Source organism: Rhipicephalus microplus, chromosome 2, assembly GCF_043290135.1.
Source record: "Rhipicephalus microplus isolate Deutch F79 chromosome 2, USDA_Rmic, whole genome shotgun sequence".
Classification (NCBI taxonomy): Eukaryota; Metazoa; Arthropoda; class Arachnida; order Ixodida; family Ixodidae; genus Rhipicephalus; species Rhipicephalus microplus.
This window is the reverse complement of record NC_134701.1, coordinates 217863928-217883212: the sequence shown is the minus strand read 5'-3', so window position 1 is coordinate 217883212 and position 19285 is coordinate 217863928. Positions and strand designations below refer to the sequence as shown.

The 19285-nt window shown below is 42.7% G+C and overlaps 1 protein-coding gene across 2 annotated transcripts; it reads right to left on the bottom strand.

Annotated features, from left to right (window-relative positions):
- Window positions 1-4222: 4222 nt before the first annotated feature.
- Window positions 4223-12002, bottom strand: LOC142774933 (protein pinocchio-like). 2 transcript variants are annotated; one of them, XM_075876080.1, is made up of 4 exons: window positions 11877-12002; window positions 7182-7371; window positions 6402-6531; window positions 4223-5808 (listed from the first exon to the last, which is right to left on the bottom strand). In XM_075876080.1, the coding sequence occupies exons 1-4, from the start codon at window positions 11902-11904 to the stop codon at window positions 5716-5718; spliced, it is 441 nt and encodes a 146-aa protein (XP_075732195.1). In that variant the 5' UTR covers window positions 11905-12002; the 3' UTR covers window positions 4223-5715. The 2 variants fall into 2 exon arrangements, with proteins under 2 accessions (XP_075732195.1, XP_075732194.1); XM_075876079.1 differs by lacking the exon at window positions 11877-12002 and adding an exon at window positions 8389-8734.
- Between the last annotated feature and the right edge of the window lie 7283 nt (window positions 12003-19285).

Genomic DNA, 19285 nt, shown 5'->3' with positions numbered 1-19285 from the left:
TATTGCTTTATGCAGCAGCGTTATCGCTGGTGCACGCGTAAGGTAATAAATTACCTAGAGCACGCGTACTTTGCGTAATCTGAGTAATAATTCTCATTTTTTACGTCTTAAAGCTACGATATGATTTTGAGGACCGCAGAAGAGGAGGGCTTTGGGAATTCGGACCACGCTTTCTTTAACGTGCAAAAAATTGAGTACATGCACCCCTGGCTGCAGTTCACCTCCATCTATACATACAGCCACCGCAACAGGATTTGCGCATACTCTTATCAGCACAATCTGAGACAATCTCCAAGTTCACGAAGCATTTCGGGTGGCTTGGATCCAGTAGTCATAAGGTTTTTTGTGGCTTAGATCCGATCGCACAAAAAAAAAAAATAGTGCGAGGAACCATAGCTGCACAAATAATCGCGGGACAACGTCGGTATTCACGCTATATTCGCCTTTACCTAGGATTACCTGAAATTTAGTAATAGTTGAAGTAGAGAAGATTAAAACGAAAAACACTTAAAACTAGAATAGTCAAGCCATTCTGTTTCAAGCATTCATAGTTAATAAGTTGAGATGGTTCGGATCCCGGCTGCAGTGGCTGCATTTCCGATGGAGGCGGAAATGTTGTAGGCCCGTGTGCTCAGATTTGGGTGCAGGTTAAAGAACCCCAGGTGGTCAAAATTTCCGGAGCCCTCCACTACGGCGTCTCTTATAATCATATGGTGGTTTTGGGAAATTGAACCCCCCATATCAATCAATAAGTTGAGATGCACAATGCAGGCGACACTCCAATATCTATGACAACTAAGCATAAAGTATCACTGGCCTGTCAAGACTATAAAGAAACAGTGTCCATGTAAAATTGCCTTAAATGGCTCGTCGGTGCGTACAAAGAAAAACGACGATTTTACAAAACAGTGTTTCTCAAATCCTCTTTATAAGATTTTTATTCTTACTCCTAATTATTTCCATTATTAGAATAAAAACTCAATTTGATGATTTTGCCAAGGAATAAGCGGAATGTTTGGTGCTGTATACTCAACGCAGGCCCACCTAATGACATGTTTTTCCCCCGTAACGGCTTGGCAGAAGAGCAAAGCAAAGCGAAAATAAATGTGTAAGTAGTAACAGAAATAACGCTGATAAATAAAGGAAAGGATAAAACGGAGAGCTTACTCTGGCTGTATTTTGAAAAATAATGATGCATTCACGAGACCGAAAACAATTCTGAGGACTAGTTGATGTATGGGAGGCAGGGGAAGGACAACTGAGAAAGCATTTGTGCTTGTACTATTAGATAGAGAGCATCAATATACCGGTGGTGGTATAGGTCCAGACTGGAGAACACAATGCGTGCGGTCATCGCCACATGCATTGTGGTAGGTGGCGCTTGCAAGTGGTTAAGGGCGCAGGACTTCGACTCAATTAAAGAGAGAAGAAATCCTCCAAACAAAAGGCACGTGTTTAGAAAAAGTGGTTACGATTAAGAGTACTAGGTACTCTTAATCACTCGTTAAGAGTGATTAAGAGTACCTTAATCACTCGATTTTATGGGAGAGCATAAAGCCATCCCGTGGGCCTGACGCCTGATGAGGCCACGTAATATGGACCTACATGTATCTGATGGAAAGAACCTGATTAGTCGGCATCTGCAGATATCACTTAAAAAGCACGTGGGCAAGCACGCGAAGGTAGTGTCTTTCGAGACTACGCAAGCTCTTTTGTGCTGCTCTGATTCACCGAAAAGGATGCGCATACCTGATCAACTGGTCTGACTGGTGGAATCATACAAGATAAAATGATGTCTCTGCGCTGAGCTTTATTAGGGAGGCTTAATGGCACCAGTACCAGCCTGAGCAGTGAAGTTCAATAAGCTATTAATGTTTGCGTGGTATAGCGTTACGACTGCAGTGTCTTGTACCTTCAGATACACGATACATTATCGAATGTAGCAGAAATGCAGATACAGATGCTGGTATTGCGAGACGTATTGCGATGCTTATACAAAATACCCAAAAGAATATTTAAGGCAGTATCTCAAGTGCATGTATCTTTTATAGTGCCCAGCCCTGTCACCGCCGTGCCGTGGGCCTTCTGAACGGCTTTTAGTTGTTGTGAAAGAGCCGGGCTCTTGAGCTTAGTATGGAAGTGATTTTCAGAGAATTATTGATGTTTTCCCTGTAAAAAGAGGCAGCTCCAGAATGAAAAATAAAGCATACTTTTCTAGTGATATACCGACGTAACACCCGAATAACTTTACAGATAGACTAGAAGTATTCCGTCAAGTAGTAATGTCAAAGTTCTCACAGAATGATCTGGACCTTAAAAATGCCATGCAGCTTTTGAATTTATAGAACGAAGGTCTGACCTTAAGCTCCAAGCGTGGTTTTAAATCAACTAAAAGAAAAGCAAACACATGTAACTTCTTGTATGCACATATAAGTGATGCATTCCAGTATACTGAAAAGTGTGCTCACGAAGTTCAGTGACACTTCCTCGGTCTGGCAGCCTTTGATGAGTTCATACACCAGAATAAACGCCTTCGCTATTAACAACACTTATCTGGTTTCAGATATCTCTTTTCCTATCATTTTGGAACCTCGACGTAATCAACGAGCAAACAAGAAAGCTTCACCAGAGTGGGCTAAACACTGCCAGCCGCGACTATAGAAGCAGCGAGAAATGACTACTAATACTAAGAAATTCACGCACATCCACGGAGTGAATGGTGATGAGTGTAGCGAAGCGTCCGTCTGTCTATTCGTGCGTCCATACTTACGGAGGCTCTCAGCTTGAATCCGTGGCAAGGAGGCAGAGTCCAGCAGCCTTTATACAAGAGGTAACGTCATAGTCATTCGATATGCAGTGGACGTACTGCCCGGCCGCAACCAATCGCACTGACCCTCGGCAGGGTGACACGAATAAATCACGTGGTGCGCCGAAACGCCACGGGTGCGAGTGGGCGCGAGTGTTGCCTGCTCGGCGTGGTGGTACTTGACGTCGCACCAACAGCACCTGGTTGTAACGGCGACGCACTGTGATGTCATTGCTAGGCGAGGGGTTTTCCGGCTGCCGCAGACACATTATTGTCGGCTCACTTGATAAAATATTGCGGGTCCTTCATGTCCTTGCTTTTGACGATTGGAAAACAAAAGCCACTCGGCGTGGAAATTCGGCCATTATCGTCAAACAATCGTCCTGTTTGGTCTGTCATGTAATGCTCTTGTCTTAGTAATTTTGAAAGGATATATCCTCTGTTTGGAGACCCGGACCGCTATCACAATAATCTTCGTATTACTTGAAAACTCCCGCAATCATAATTATCATAAATTACCAAACACCTAGGCCCCTTTCACATGACTGGTTGGAAGCCGTGTTAATCAAGGTTTCTGAAATATCATAATATGTCACGATCATGCTGTGGTTCTCGCACGTAAAATTCCTCGCAATACTAATAAATTGTAGGAAGAGCGCCGTTACGTCTGTACTACACATGCTTTATCCAGTCATCAAAAGTTGTGGCTGCCGTTGGAAGAAAAAAGTATTTGCTGCCAAACAGTAAACATAATGTGATAGCTACAGGTTCTCTGACATTTTACTGCGATTAAAAAAAAAAACAGCGAAAGATGATACTTCACAATACATGGTTCAGTAGACGAAACACGAAAGAACAAAGGGTCAGTACAATGTTTCTCCTCCGCAGTTTGATAGGCATCCAGAAAACTAATCTCGAAAACCGTGCCACTTGTATATATATATATATATATATATATATATATATATATATATATATATATATATATATATATATATATATATATATATATATATATATATATATATATATATATATATATATATATTCGAAGGCGTTATTCGAATGTCGTAGGTTCTATTCCTGCTCACGGCTGGTTATTTTTCACCCACTTTTCTTTGTTCCTATTTACATTACATTTGTTCTAATAACTACACCTATGCATTCCTTGGCGTTATTGTCTGTTAGATCTCATAATTATTGTGTCAAAACACGGAAGAAACGAGCCCTTAGGTATACACCTCTTTCCCTTATATATATATATATATATATATATATATATATATATATATACCACAGATTTGTTCTTTACGTACCCTAAGCACTTGCCTCACGAATGGTTCTGTGAGGCATTGTCTAAAAATGCTTCTAATTTTAACCATGACATCTATTACTGTACAAATAATAGTGTCAAAGTGGTGGCAAGAACATATTTCATTTGGCAACCACGATTATTTACAGGGCAAAATATGACCATGTCCTATTTTTAAATAACATATCGACACAACAATAGCAGAAACTTTTCAGCTCCCATATTTCAAGGAAAGAGACAATGTACACAAGCATTAAAGAAAAGACAGTGTGCAGGTGAAGGACTTCAAACAAACCTGCTTTTTCGAGAGGTAGTAGAATGATATGCAAGCCATAGAGGTGCTTAACTGTGAGAAATATAATGGACTTCCACGCAGATGTGCAATATGAGTCAATAGCACATAGCGAGTCATGGGCCATGGGGAAATGCATTGTTGTCACTTTCAACAGCTTAGAGCTGCAGATGCAAGCTAGAAGCTTTCACTTTGACTGCATCAGTATAATGACTGCTTCAGTATAAGATCATCTTTAATTTAGGAATATTCTGCAGCCTTATTGACATCACCTTTTTAAATTGGGTGTGTTCTTTGAGTGTTCAGCGAACAAATGTTTATTTTGATTGAGAGTAATTTTAAGTTTCTTTCACAAAGCCCAACAAATACAACGAGGATTGTACTAGATGCCTCATTGCAAAATATTTTGCCCTCTAGAAAATAATTTCAGGTACCTTTGAGTCGCTAGGAAACTGTCGCAAATATGGCTTATGGAAGTCAAACTAGCACCAGCGTTATCTTCAAAATAGGATGAAAAGGTACGCCGAGGTTGGCGTTTAGCCGTTGCTTGACTGCTTTCAAGAACAAGAATAGAGAAAAGGCCCCCATTTTCAGAGGTCTGTTCAATTATTCTAAAGTACTCCTTCTCTTGTCTAAAATTGAGATAGAAACCGCAGTAACGGCCTAATGTGATTTCACTTATTTTGTTATACAAGTTAGACCATATTCTGAAAAGGGAAGAATATATTGATTTATCAATCTGTTCATTCGCCAAAGTTTTCGAATATTATGTTCCCGTAGAAACTCGTTTAGAAGCACCACGTAAACGTAAATAAGGACTGTTCGATATGGTGAAAGCTGACAACACGACGTGAAGTGGCCATCGCGTACGTTGTATAAAGAATAAATTTGCGAGTCGTGGTGATTTACTGCCCCCCGTCCAGCCCCTTTGAATTCATCAACATTGAACACGTTGGAAGGTTCCACATGCCTCTATTAACCCATTCATGGGACCATTTGTTCCATCATGAGGTGACAGATTACCTATTAACGTTGGTAAGACGTAGCCGGATCCAGGATGAAGACAACTTGAAAGCAGCGTGACTGGAGTCCCTGGTCAACAAACTCTTCAGATAATGGCGACATATGGTGATGGAAAGTCAGCAGGGTTGTACCAACGAAACACATTTCGTGGCCTTGTTCATGGAATGGTGAGTTTCGAGGTTACGTTGAGCTGATTTGGAGAAGATGCGATGGTCAAGCTCTTTTCTATGTACATTTGATTGCAGTACTGTTGGCCGAGAGGCGGGCTATGATGGTAGTTACTCAAGGAAAAAAATCCCGGCTCTTTCCAATAGCAGGGCCTCGAAGTGACTTCTCACACTTGCCAATCCACTGGGAGCGTCTTAGTTGATGGGACTATTGGAGATAGAAATAAATGATAGAAATGTGAGTTAGTTACAGAACGCAAAGCAATAAATATTACATGTATTAGAAGACAACCTTTTCCCCACATCTATCCAACGCTCCAAGGGTGAGCTACAGATGAATAAAGAAACTTGTAAGCGTCCTAACTAAACAAAGAATTCGTGCGTTGTCAGATAAAAATGAAATATGTGATCAGAGCTTATAACCGTCCCAAATATTTATCAGAGCTATTTGTAGCCTTCGTTTTCTTTTAAATCTCATTGTGTTTACGCCGTCTCATGCTTATTCGGTTTTGTCCGCCGTAATATAGCTTAGGAAACTACATTAGCAGCAAAATTAAAACTTAGCACGGCTGCTGGCGAATACATAATCGATACTTCTGACGTACGCTCCAGCACTCCAGCAAAGCGAGCATCAACTTATTGCTTTGGGACAGGTGTGTAGCATGTCGGTAGCTTCTTGTGGCAAGGGAGATTCGTTATATCCACAATCAAGCAAACTTTGACGCTTTCTGTTAATCGCCTAGAATTAAAGAGACGCCACAAGTTGGGCTTGCTATCCTAATAAGTAGCAAGTACACCTACAGCGACTAAGTCCCTTCTCCAGACTCTACCGCAGCTGCCGTCACAATGTACACAAGGGCGGTGCAGGGCATAGCCGCCGCACTCGGCACAATCCAGAGAAGCCTGGCCCTCGGCCCAGCTCACTCCACACCTGCGAAATAAAGAATATGTGTTTCTGCTTAGATTGGACACGCTTCAAGATTACAACTGATTATTGGACGCATGATTGAGTAGCGCAGGCTCATATATGGATATTACAGCCTGCAGCACAATTATGTAAAAGGCAGGAGCATTTATAGCCACAAATTTATTTGCAGAAGCGACACGCCTTTCGCCGTGAACTGATGCCAAGGCAGGGTGGTGTCGTGAGGTCTTATGTTAGGTGTACTGCAGTAATTAGAATTACCTTTCAGGGGCGTGGCGGAGATCACGGGATCGGCGTAGATCCCCTGTCAACGCCCTTAGCAACAGCATTTGTGTTTTGCGGAGAAATGAGCCGAGACTCCAGTATGCATGATGGGTAAACCTAGGGCGCATTGCCCCATGACACAACAACGCCATTTGTTGCGAGAAATGTTTGTGTATTTAGTATACTAAATGTTCTGGTTCTCAAGATGCATGCCACTCGAGAGACGTGCATTTTAAATAAACGTTAAGACATATGAATTCGTTAAATGCAGTGCGTTTATTAGAAGTGCAAACGTTCGAAGTATTCAGTGATCTTAATTCACGTCGTTTTATCACGTCACTCGTATTTTGAATAACCAATGAACGATATTGTATTCAACAGCATGAACTCACGTGAAGCAGCAGTTGTACAGGCTCTTGAGACCCTCCAAGGTGATGGCATCGGTCCATTGTGTTGGCACCTTTTGCTCTGCCAAATGTTCTATGTTGTCCCAGCGCTTTTCGTTGTCCCAGCAAGAAGCCATAGAGTTGTGCGAAAGTGCCACAATCATGGGGTCTGACTTCGTACGCCACATGACCAGTTCTGCACACAGTCAAAGAGGTTGATAAGTGGGATGTAGGCATTGTGATATTAGAGAGAGTGCAGACGTTGTTCGAACAAAAGCGGTGTGGATATTGGGCTCACTTAAATGAAAAAAAAAATACTCTCATTATCAGTTTGCTCAGTGCAGGAACTGAAACATTGGTGCTTGTGCACGCTTCAAATCAATGGGACACCAACATAGATCTAAGCCCCATTCTAAAAAAAAAAATAGTACATAAGGAGTTAACGCGCGACATTTCGAATAGTGGCCGTGTAATTTTAAAGGCACTGAAAGATGGTCATCTTTTCAAGGAAGTAATCGCTTTGTGGTGCCAAAGTGATTCTTCTGAAGTCGCAGCGGCCGGAACCATATAAATGTTACGATATGCGCCCGGCGAATGCGAGTTCTTCGTGCATGGAACTGATTTTTCGTGTTTCTCTTCAATTGTGCACGCATGGTTCGCCTTGTGCGCTTTCACAATTGTCTCATATTTTGGCTTGCTTGACATGCTATTAGTAGCATTTTCGGTATTTTCGCAACCAGTGATTGAAAACAATTTGCAAGAGATTTGCTTGTATGTTCGTTGACTGCCACGTGCCCGAAAGCTGTTTGAAGGGTTAGATCTTTAAGAAATGTGTTCAAACTATCCTTCGAGGCGGCGATATTGTCCCTCCGCACACAGCCGCGCAGGCACTTGCCGTTCTTTGGCACGTGCAACAAAATGGGGCCACGTTACACGCTCTAAAAGGTGACAGCGTGGAGAAAAAGTATTCACTGTTAATTGGAACAACGTGTTGAGTTTTCAGCGAGGCTTTTGCGAATTTCTTTTTGAAATTTGTTGCTTCACAACATAGTTCAAATTTGGAGGTAAATTGATACTTCCGTTTCGCTCATAAGCTCTCATTGGTGTTTACCATAGCAAATGGTGACAGGAAATCATCGCTACCACTATCATACAGCTTTTTCGTTGTTTTACAGCGGACATGCACAAGCACGGAATGTAATGTGTTTCTGACCTTTCTTGAAGACCGTTGAGCGCAACTCATGCGATACTCCTGACGCGTAGTTCAGAACTTCGGTAGCCATCTTATCAAAATCCACGTTTCGGGCACAGTCAAAAAAGAAGAAAAGACGGTACGATCGAGAAACAGTTGGCGTTGTGCTCACAAAAAGGTCGCTTCTTTCCGGGACTATTTGACACAGCGTAATCAAATACTTTTGCTGCTTGCTCGAGTGACTTGGCTTAACTCTCGCTTTACCCGAACACGACTACGGCATGCAGCACCTCTCGTGTAGTTGCGCACGACTGAGGAGCAACGCTACCGGAGCAGGTGATTTGTTTATGTTGCGCCGTTTGCGCCGCGTCGTGGACGGGGGTGTCTGACATGGTGCATGCGCAGACATGCTGAAACGTGTCGCGCGTGCGTGCCGGAACCCCGCGAGTTTCAAGGCCTCAGAATCGCCGTCATTTCCCATGCCTCAAACGGGCAAATTATGTGTTATTAAAAGAAGCGCTAGCGGGGCAGTCGTTCCGCATCTGTGGTCAAACAGATCAATGATGACGTTTATTCGTTCGGACTACACAACGGTCGTGTATTTTTCTCCCGGGTAGCGTATCGCGTGGTTTATTCCGTAAGGTGTGTGTGGAAACGACGGAAATGTTCAAGAAAAGGAAAGATCGTGGACATTCACAAATACTTTTTGAAGGACATCGTATGAAAAAAGCATCTGCAGCAACACGAAAGGCAGTGCATTGTTACGTCGTCTCCGAGCCCGCATATATTAAATTATCAGTGATATGAGTGCTGACAGAAAACTAAGAGACAGCTCAACAGTCCAAAACAATTGCATACATGCATTTGCAGGGAGTACACAATTTGCGCAAGCACCGGTATTCGAATCGGATAACAGCATTAACTGCTTTGGACGAGTTGCGATAACTGTGAGATATAAGGGTACTGATGTATGCAAAATGGAAAATTAATTTATATAACCAATGTTACTACATCTATAAGAAGCAGAAAAATAGGCAGTCGTAGCATGTAGGAGTTCAAAAAATGAGTTGAAGAAAATGCAGCCTGCTAGAGATGCATAGATTGCTTCAGTACAAGGCCTGTCTTTGCTCAATGGATGGTCGCAGACATCCTATCGACCAGGCGTGCACGAGCTATAGCTTCCACCTTCATCAGTCCTAACCAAGAGAGCGTGCTGTTACGTACATGTAACTTCACAATATAATCACTGACCTTACTTTTCTTTTAATTTTATTTCTACATTTGTGCAACAATACAAGATTGTCATGGTGCTGATGGCAAAACAAAGCCTCGAACAAAGTCCGTACTACCTCTCAAGTTAAGAGGGCTTGGAGAGTATTTCTTGTCGTTACATCTTCTAGAGGGTGCCGACAAATTCGTCGTTCTCACTGATTTTCCAGAAAGCAAGCACAGAATAATGCAGTTTACGGAGACCCCGCATCTCCACTACGTGTGACACACCACTTAATGCGACCTTTGTTAGGCCCCGGAGACACACCAAAGCGGCAACACCCAAAAGGCAGATCAGGCCCTTGACAAGGTACCACAACCGATGATGAACAAGAATGCCACGTTATGACGAAGATGTATGCGCAACAGCAGTGTTTGCAGGCAACAAACAAACAAACAAACAAACAAACTTCTATAGTATGTTATTGAATAGCACCCAAAGTAGCAATTTGTAGTTATTCCAAGCAGTGATACAGTTTTACGACTATTTTTTATAGGTACTCTCTTCGAACAAGGGCTGTGTTATGCCCTTCCAGCGACATGTCTCTCCTTCCCACGCTGAAATCTCATGCTAAACTGTCAACACGAATGAGCCCATAAGTGCGTTTCAAGCACGCGATAAGCCTATAACTTTTTACCACCCAAGCACGAGGCAAAACCTTGCTTGGCAGGGAGTAAAATAGGTTGAAACTGCTATTTTACTTTGATCATCAAAAATCAGAAATTATGGTAGTTGAACCAGTGTGAAATAGAAGTAACCGAAAACAAATGGCGTAGGGCAGATTTGTGTTACGGTCATCACTGCATTATGGTACAGTTATGGCCGTAACACGAATCAGGTTAGCATTGTTTGCGCTTAACACTCGTAATTATTACATCAACGTCAGCAGCGAGGCGGAGATTGTTGGAGCAGCTTCCTCCAAATTTGGACTTCCCCGCAAATTTCGCAGAAGCAAAAAAGAGAAAGACAGCGTGACTCTCGCGCATTGCTTGCGAAACACGCTTACGTGAACATCATTCTGCGTTTCTCGAGAAATGCGGTGGCTGCTTGAATATACAGTGTCGCGTACGCGTGATAATCCTCGGTTTCTCCTCGAACATTACCGACCCTCTTGAAGCGCATTTCCTTGATTGCGCATGGTGGTCTGTAAAGCCGAGCTGTTTCGTGGAAAATGTGGAGTGATTTTGTGAGCCGTCTTATGACCCGCTATGTTCCCGCTAAACAAAGAAATTCCCGCTACATTCCCGCTACACTGAGGTAAAATCAGTTTTTTTTTCCTATATACTTTAAGCCACATTATATGTCTTTCTTATAAAGCGAAAAAGTTGGCTTATGTTATACTTGAAAGGGACTACACTTACGCTGATTTCCGCGCGTACATTTCTATTCAAGTAAAGAAAATATTGCTCTAATTTCAAATATTTTGGAAGAGATCAAACTGCGTGTTTTTAAACTGTGGCATGCATATTATTGATCGTAAAGAGACACATCAGCCTACGCCTTTTATTTTTAATGTACAGGAGTGGCATTTCACCACTTTGTGAAGAGTTTATTGCAATATCTTTCAGTGAACCTGTGTTTTAAAGATAGTTTTCAGAATGCGTACCGTTCCTATAGTAGAAAAAAAATAATGTCGGCTACTTTTGTTTGTTTCGACGTGCTGTCGTTTAAAAAAAATACTCGTTGCCTAGGAATGCGACCAGCCTTAATGCAGGGGTATATATAAATATTGATTACATTTACATTAAAATTCGGTCGAATAACTTCCGCTACACTTTCCTTGGCATTAGTGTCTGTTAGAGTTCATTATAATCTGTTGAAACACGAAAAAACTAGCCCTGAGGTAAACCCTTCCTTCATTATATATATATATATATATATATATATATATATATATATATATATATATATATATATATATATATATATATATATATATATATATATATATATATATATATATATATATATGAAAGAAGCAGTTTTGTATCGTGTACAATGTGGAACTGCTAGTTTTTCTTAGTGATGGTGACTGCGGTTACCGTTACAACAAAAGCTTAGCTGCATCATGACGCATATGCTCTATTTTTTGCGTGCCATTTCATCAGGAGGGTGATGTCTAAACTATCAACTCATAATGCAAACTGAACTGTTTGTGTTTAGAATTTTAGAGAAAATTGTTACGTCTTCCGTGGTACGAGAAAGCACCCCACGGAAAGGTTTTCCCTATACAATTCACCTTTTTCATGATGGCTTGACGCATACATGCATGCATGCTGTCCCTAGCGAAACGGTCTGGAAACTCGGTGGTGGGGTTTCTGAATGGCTTTCGGTCTTGAATACTTCTGTTCTGTAAATTCCAGTGGTCTTGGATCATCTAGCGAAGCTCCGTTCCTCTTGAGAAAACGAGAGAGCACCACAGGAAAACGAAAAAAACATATTATGAGAAGGGCTTATTGCGCAACCCTTCCCCCCCCTTTTCTTCTTTTTTCAGATCTCGGTTTTTTTGTTAATAACGTCGCAATGTTCATGGGCAGTCATTTATCTAGGTATTTTCTGTCCCTCACTGCCGAAGTCCTTGTTATTGTTCGCAGTATTGGATAAACGAGATGGGCTTGTTGGTACGTATTAACAGCAGGCATAACTGAAGACTCAACTAATGCGGAGCTATTGAAGACAATAGGTCCGAATCCTGTCTGCTCTATTCAACTTGATAACTTTTTTATTTCTTTTGCGCTAATTTTTATATCTGCAGTCATTGTTCGCGATCCTGTGTGTCTTATTATGTAAAGACTGCTTGTACAGCCATCTCGGTCCGGTTCTCTGAGCGACAGCCGTATGAATACCAGACATGCAAGACCAGAAACCTCTATGCCGGTCTAAATGACACCAATTGTAAGTATAGCGGACATTTGCGAAAGGCGACTGGCTCGCATAGACACATGCGCAACAGTCACATTGTTTGCGCGTTCCCGCTTCACACTTTTTGAGATAAAACCAACTCTCCTGTTAATACGGGCTTCTTTTCTTTCTTTATTTTTTCTCATGTATTTACCTTCTCCAATTTTGTCTCCTTTACGATTGTTCGCTGTGAGCCCGTGACACTGAAAATATTTATACCGTGCTTTTCTTTTGCCATTGACACAGCCTATGTCTGTTCTATTTATTTCACGGACGTACCGGACCAGCCTGCTCGCTGCATCAATATGAACGTTCCGTTGCAGGGATTTCGCAATTAGTTGTAATGCTCCCCTGTACACCAGATGCACGAAATGTACAAGGTGTGCCTGTACTGAAAACAAAGGAAGGTAACTTTCTGCAACTTTTCATTTTCTAGGGTTTTTCAAAATAAGTACCATGCGCCGTTGTTCCGGCTTCCTCCGTCTTCCCGTTCTTCCCCAGGGATCAATTTGTATTGGTTAATGCAAGAATAGACGTGCTGCTTATGATAAAATAAAAAAAAACGTATACCTTCTCTGCAAGCCTGTTGCTTGCTACGCACGGCACTGCCGACTAGGCGAAAACAAGGCAGTTACTTCTTTTTATTGAGGCTCCGATACGGGGTAACAGTGACAGTGGGCAGGAATGTATACCCTTGTGCTACCATGCAGAGGCCAACTTTGTTACACACATGCTCACAAGCGAGAGAGCTGCGGTGCAGACCTCTATGTAGTAATCTCAGATGGCGCATTGTTCGATGATATTTTCACTTTTGTTCCCATGTGTGACTCCTTTTTCGAAATTGCCTTGTTTTTGTCGCGGGACGCTGCAGCGATATTTCCCTTGAGGGTGATCTTTATCAAGAATAGTACCTAGTATGACGGAATCGACAGTTTTCTCGCCAGCGATTTATATAAACGAGGTAGACTATTAGACAGGTACGTTATCGGCAAGCGCATTTACTGTAGGGAAATACAGTGGGCAATTTTCGCAAGACAAGGGGCCATGTACTTGGAATATTTCCTCAATATATTGCGATACAATTGCAACTGCTCTCGAAATCGGTGGTCTTTTTGACATTATTTCACAGACTTTTCGAATAAGCATAGCCGCATGTATCCGTACTCAATGTATCTCACAAATGGCGAGCCAAAGTATTTTTTCTCTCTCCTCTTCATATTTTAATCTATCCCATCCCGTTCCCGTGCGTAGGGTGGCAAACCGTTTGTCCTGAACTGGTTACCCTACCGGCCTTACCTTCTTTACTGTTTCTTCCTTTCTCTCTCTTTCTCTCTCCCTCCTTCGCTCTCTCTACATAAGCGAATGCTGTAGCTCGATAGTGCGCTGACTGGTGTTCACGCTAAACAGCGTTTGTAAACACGTGCTCTAGCGTACTGCCCGGATACGTTTGTGTGTGCTCATAGCGCGCACGCACTGCATACACACTACGCATCCGAGCGCGACTGACGACTTCACGGTCGCCTTCCGCCGCCCTGTATTTCCCTGCATTATGCTGTTCCGCCCCTTACGTCGTAAGCGGGCTATACCGATCGAAGCAGGTTGTCGCCGTCTGCGGCGTAGTGATGCGAAACTGTCGATAGCACTATGAATACTAGAGATAGTTCAGGAATTATCAAGCTATCTATGGTACAAAAAATGTTCGATAGCGCTATCGATAGTATACGTTTAATAGGACAGTATCAGTAGTATAAAATCAATCGTTTGAACTATTTGCGGCATAAACTTGTTTCCTCCAATGCGTGGTAAATGGTGAAACCAGAAGAGTAGGCTGAAGGACACGATAGGTGACATGTTCGTCTTCTTTCACCAGAACAAGTCCAAGCCCCCGTAGCAAGGGTCAGAACACCAGGTGCGATGCAAGGCTTCTCTGCGCAGTGCGCAGAGAAGTTACAGCTCTGGACAGTGAGCTGGGCCCGAGAGGTTGCTGAATCACAGTGTCCGGCCGCCTAGTGCGTCCCGGGGACCCGCAGTCATCCTGCTCCCCCCCCCCCCCCCCCTCGAAGGATTCTTTCATGATTCAATAAAGTTTCTGACCTGCATTTCCCTAAATGCTTCATTGAAACATGATAATTAATTGCACATTTCATATATAACTAAAGAAAGACCGTTACATAAATTTCAGAACTGTGCAGCTTGAAATTTACATTGCATTTCTCGATTTCAATACAAAAGTATGAAGCGGTGAGTGTTGGAATTTTACACCCCAACATAGAAATAACAAGGACTGACTTTGTTATTTGTAAGACGTAACTGAGTACTTCTGAATATCATTTTTACAGATTGATACCTCCTGGCATTCTCACTGTGCAGATAATTTCCTTCTTTCATCAAAATATTCCTCATAAAAGAACGGAGTATTGGTGATAGTAGGTCATAGCGAATGATTTGACAATATCACCGGCCAACAGCGGCATAAATATTTACAGCACTAAAGATAGTATTACCTGTCGTAATGCTACGAACGGCACTATTGATGGCACTATCGGTAATACTACCAAATATTTATCGATGGTAGTACTATAGATAGCTTTTTTAAGCTATCGACTATCGATGCTATTGCTAGTCTATTTACTGATAGTTCGCAACGTTGGCTTCCGTGCCGAAAAACGGAAACCATGTTTAGAACTGTTTCTATGTGCTTCACTTCTAACAAGCAAATAATCACCCAAAGTGTCACGAAGAAAGAAAAGCGAAAATTCAATGAATTTTTCTATTCTTGAAAATTGCACTCAAATGTGACGATTTGAAGAGAAAAAAACCTTTTAATTATTTTGTGCAGCAAAACTGCAGCGAAACGTGCAGTGAAAGAACAAAAGCACATGTTTGACATTAATACTCAACTATATCAAATGTCACCGACAAACGCGCTATCGGTGAACGTGATGACCACCAAACAACTATATTTGTTAGGAAAATGCAAAGAATCTTAGAAAACGTGACAAGTGAATGGAAAATTCAGCAAGTGACTCAGCGAAAAAAAAAGTAATGCAGATGCGCTTATTACAAGCGCAACTAGCAAACTCTGGAAACACACCCGCTTCCCCAGGATGCTCTCGACGCGTGGCCATTGATGGTGGGCTGAGCGCGGGGGCCTGCTTGTACAAGGCCAGATTTCTATAACAAGTTTTTTTTTTCACTTTCCAGTGACGAGCTGAAAATGAAAATAAGAGTTGAAACAAAGTCGGTATTTTTTTTATAACGTATATTTGTTTTTGTGCCTGTGTATAGCGTGCCACGCAGTGCTGCAGATGGCACGGTGTGTGCTTGCTGTGCGGTGGGCAGCGTGAATGGTATAGCGGCTTGGCCCACCCGCATCCTGTCTGTCGCCTACGAATCCGCACTCGTTTCGTCCTAACACGCACAAGGCAGTTCCTGCGAAGCGAAAAAAAGTAAATAAGTGAACAAGACAGGAAGGAATCGATGCATGCGCTTCCGTTTTAGCGAGCATGCGAAAAAAAAAAAAATGTTGCAAGTCCGAAATTTTTCGAATGCTTGCAAAAACATATGCACGAAGAATGACGAGAAAAAGAAAGGAAGAGAGAGGGAAGAAGCTTGCAAGGCACCGCCACAGCACAATCGAGTTGCTCTCGGGCGGGACGAGTTATCTTGCGTAAGTTTCCCGACTTGAGCTTCTGCACTTCACCAGCGGAAATCCGTTGACGGTTCTCTACGCGCATGATTGTCGAACCATGGTGCCGTCACTTTGATAGCCAGTTCTTTGCGGGTTAGCTACAACTAGTTAGGAATGATGTGTTGGCTGGCACGCGTGCTTAACCGTATAGTAAAATGCAGAGTAGGTGGTCGCGAGTGCGAACAGGAAGTGTTCTTTTGTCCCCAGGCACCATAAAACCAAACACGCAGAGTTAAAAAAAATTAATAGTAAAGGAAGGTAATCTATAGCGTCACAGATGGGCGTGCTTCGAGGAAATGATGTAGCGCTTTCAAGACTGTCTCTCAGAACAGGAATAAGAATTATGAAGTCTGAGATGGAGAGCGCCAGGAAAGAGGCGAGCTGTGCCTAAATAGGGCTCTAGTATGTAATATAAATAAAATACTTTTTCACGGTGATAGATTACACCGAAGAAATGATGTGGTAACATTTATCGGCAATTCCTTATGCCAAAGCGTTATGATGTATCATTCGTCGTGACGTCACGAAATTTTCGCGATCTTCTGCGTCACGCTGACGTCATGCGATAACGCCATCGCTAGGTTAGGATTAAAATTTCGCTACAAGAGAATCACAGCAGAAATGATAATTCATTAGTTTGTTCCTTTGCCGTCCGTAAAATAAAACAACAAAAAGAAGAAAGACCCAACGGACTCTGATATCATTGCTTTTCGCGGGCGCTGTTCTCTGTAAAATGACCGGCGTGCTTAGTGCATGGGTATATAATTTTTCAGGGTAAGTTCCTTTCGGCAGTGTAATGTACTGGGTAGGCGGAATCTGCACGCGCAAAGTTAAATGACTACAAGCCAAACTGTGCACGTATTACTTGGTCTCTTATTATTCTTTGCTTTCTCTATTCTATTTCTATCCTTTCCCTCCCCCCTCGCGCTGGATAGAGAACCGGGTACAAACTACATTTCCTGCTTTTTATTTGTCTTTAGCTCTCTCTTTCTCTCTATCTCTCTCTCAACAGTTAATGCAATAATGAACCGCTATTTGTTTCAAGATTTTGGTCACCGTGATGAAGGTTCAGAACTGCGATCATTTACATGCAGGACATCATATGCAGTCAACGAGAACGTTTTGTCGTGGCTATCAAGCAGATGAGTAAGCAGTGCTGGAAACAACTGTTAATTAAATTCACTTGGTAGTAGTGTCAAAACTTGACTGATATTTCTTTCTCTCTCTTGATTTGTTAAGACAAGAAAATGGATATGCAGAGCGCAGACAGAACAGATGTGATTGTTAACAATATATTTGCTCTGACACAATTTCGTCATGCCAGTTTGTGGTATGCCCACACACTCGAACCTCACTGAACTAGTATGAGTTCTCGAAGTTCGGCCCTTGTCTCTAACTATTCTTGTTTCTCTGGGCAGGGTAGCCTTCCAGGTTCATTTCTTATTAAACTGCCTGTATTTGGTTTGTTCTTCTCTTCCTGACGGCTATGAAACTTAGGGCACGTCTTTTGCACCTTAGCAACAAAGACGTTGTATGTCGCAGAAAACGTGTGTGAGCGCAAAATTTTTATATGTTGTAGTAGGGGCACGTCAGCATTTAGTGCGTAAGCAGTCACCTGAGTAGTCACATGCACTGCTGGCCTTGACTTAAACTAATCCATCAAAAACGACGGCATGCACAACAAAAGAGTCCTGTTGTCAGTAACGCCAAAACGGAAAGTGGCATCGTAATGAAGTAAAGTGAACGCGTGTTTGTCACAACGTTCCCGCAAACTTACTTTTCACGACATTGATTGATTGATTTGTAGGGTTTAACGTCCCAAAACCACCATATGATTATGAGAGACGCCGTAGTGGAGGGCTCCGGAAATTTTGACCACCTGGGGTTCTTTAACGTGCACCCAAATCTGAGCACACGGGCCTACAACATTTCCGCCTCCATCGGAAATGCAGCCGCCGCAGCCGGGATTCGAACCCGCGACCTGCGGGTCAGCAGCCGAGTACCTTAGCCACTAGACCACCGCGGCGGGGCTACTTTTCACGACAGACGCGTCTAGAGATTGCCCCGCCAAGTGCAATTGTTAGAAGAAACTTGTATGTCTGTTTGAAATCAAGACAAGGATCTGCTAATTACACCTGTAGCTCGGAAATAATAAAACACAGAAACAAAACATTCGTATACTTCAAGATGAAAGGATGCGCACCTTGGCAACATTCCATGGTACAAAGAAAAAACAAAGAGTGGGGGGGGGGGGGGGAGACGATAGCTTGTGTTCGTGAGGTGACCCTCGCAACCGATTGCATAACAGTGTCATCCGGATTGAGCCGGATCTGCTGCACGTTGCACGCTCGGGCATGTATAGGCAACGTGACAAGGGCGGCACCTTTGCTACAGCTTTTATAAACGCGGACTTTAACGATGCGTCTGCAGGCCTCAGCGCAGGCATACCGAGTATCCTGTGATCTATGAACGCGAAAGTGCAAGCAACAACATTCGTCACAATTATGTAAATAGTAAACCAATAGCCCACTTCCAGCGATTGCCTCCTGTCTCGAACCAATGAGTAGCGTGTACTTGCGTTCGCTGGGTTCCTGCGTCCTTACGGACAGGCCATATAACCGTAGTGTGGACGCACGTCATAGCTAGAGCAGAGCTACGGGCCTCGTACCGTTTGTCTGTGCCAGTAGCTCGTGCAGTTGAAAAAGAGACTGAAAAAAGAGGAGGGGTATAAATAATGCCGCTAGCGACTGCTCCAGTAACCCTGGCGTTGTCAACGAGGCGTCGTAAACTGCGAGACACAGGCGACCTACACCGCCCGGAAGCGCTCAGCGGTGACCGCGTGCGTCCTTAAAAGGGAGGCAATACTATAGAAACAGATCGAGCAGCAGATGAAGCCGTAATAGACCGATGGTAAAGTAGCACGCTTTTTAACATGAACATGGACAAAAATGTCTAAGAATCAAATGTTTGGTTGAGTGTTATTGACGTTTGTGACAATAAATTTTTCTAAACAGGACTACTACCCAGCCGTGGGAGTTCCATAAGCCAAAATTATT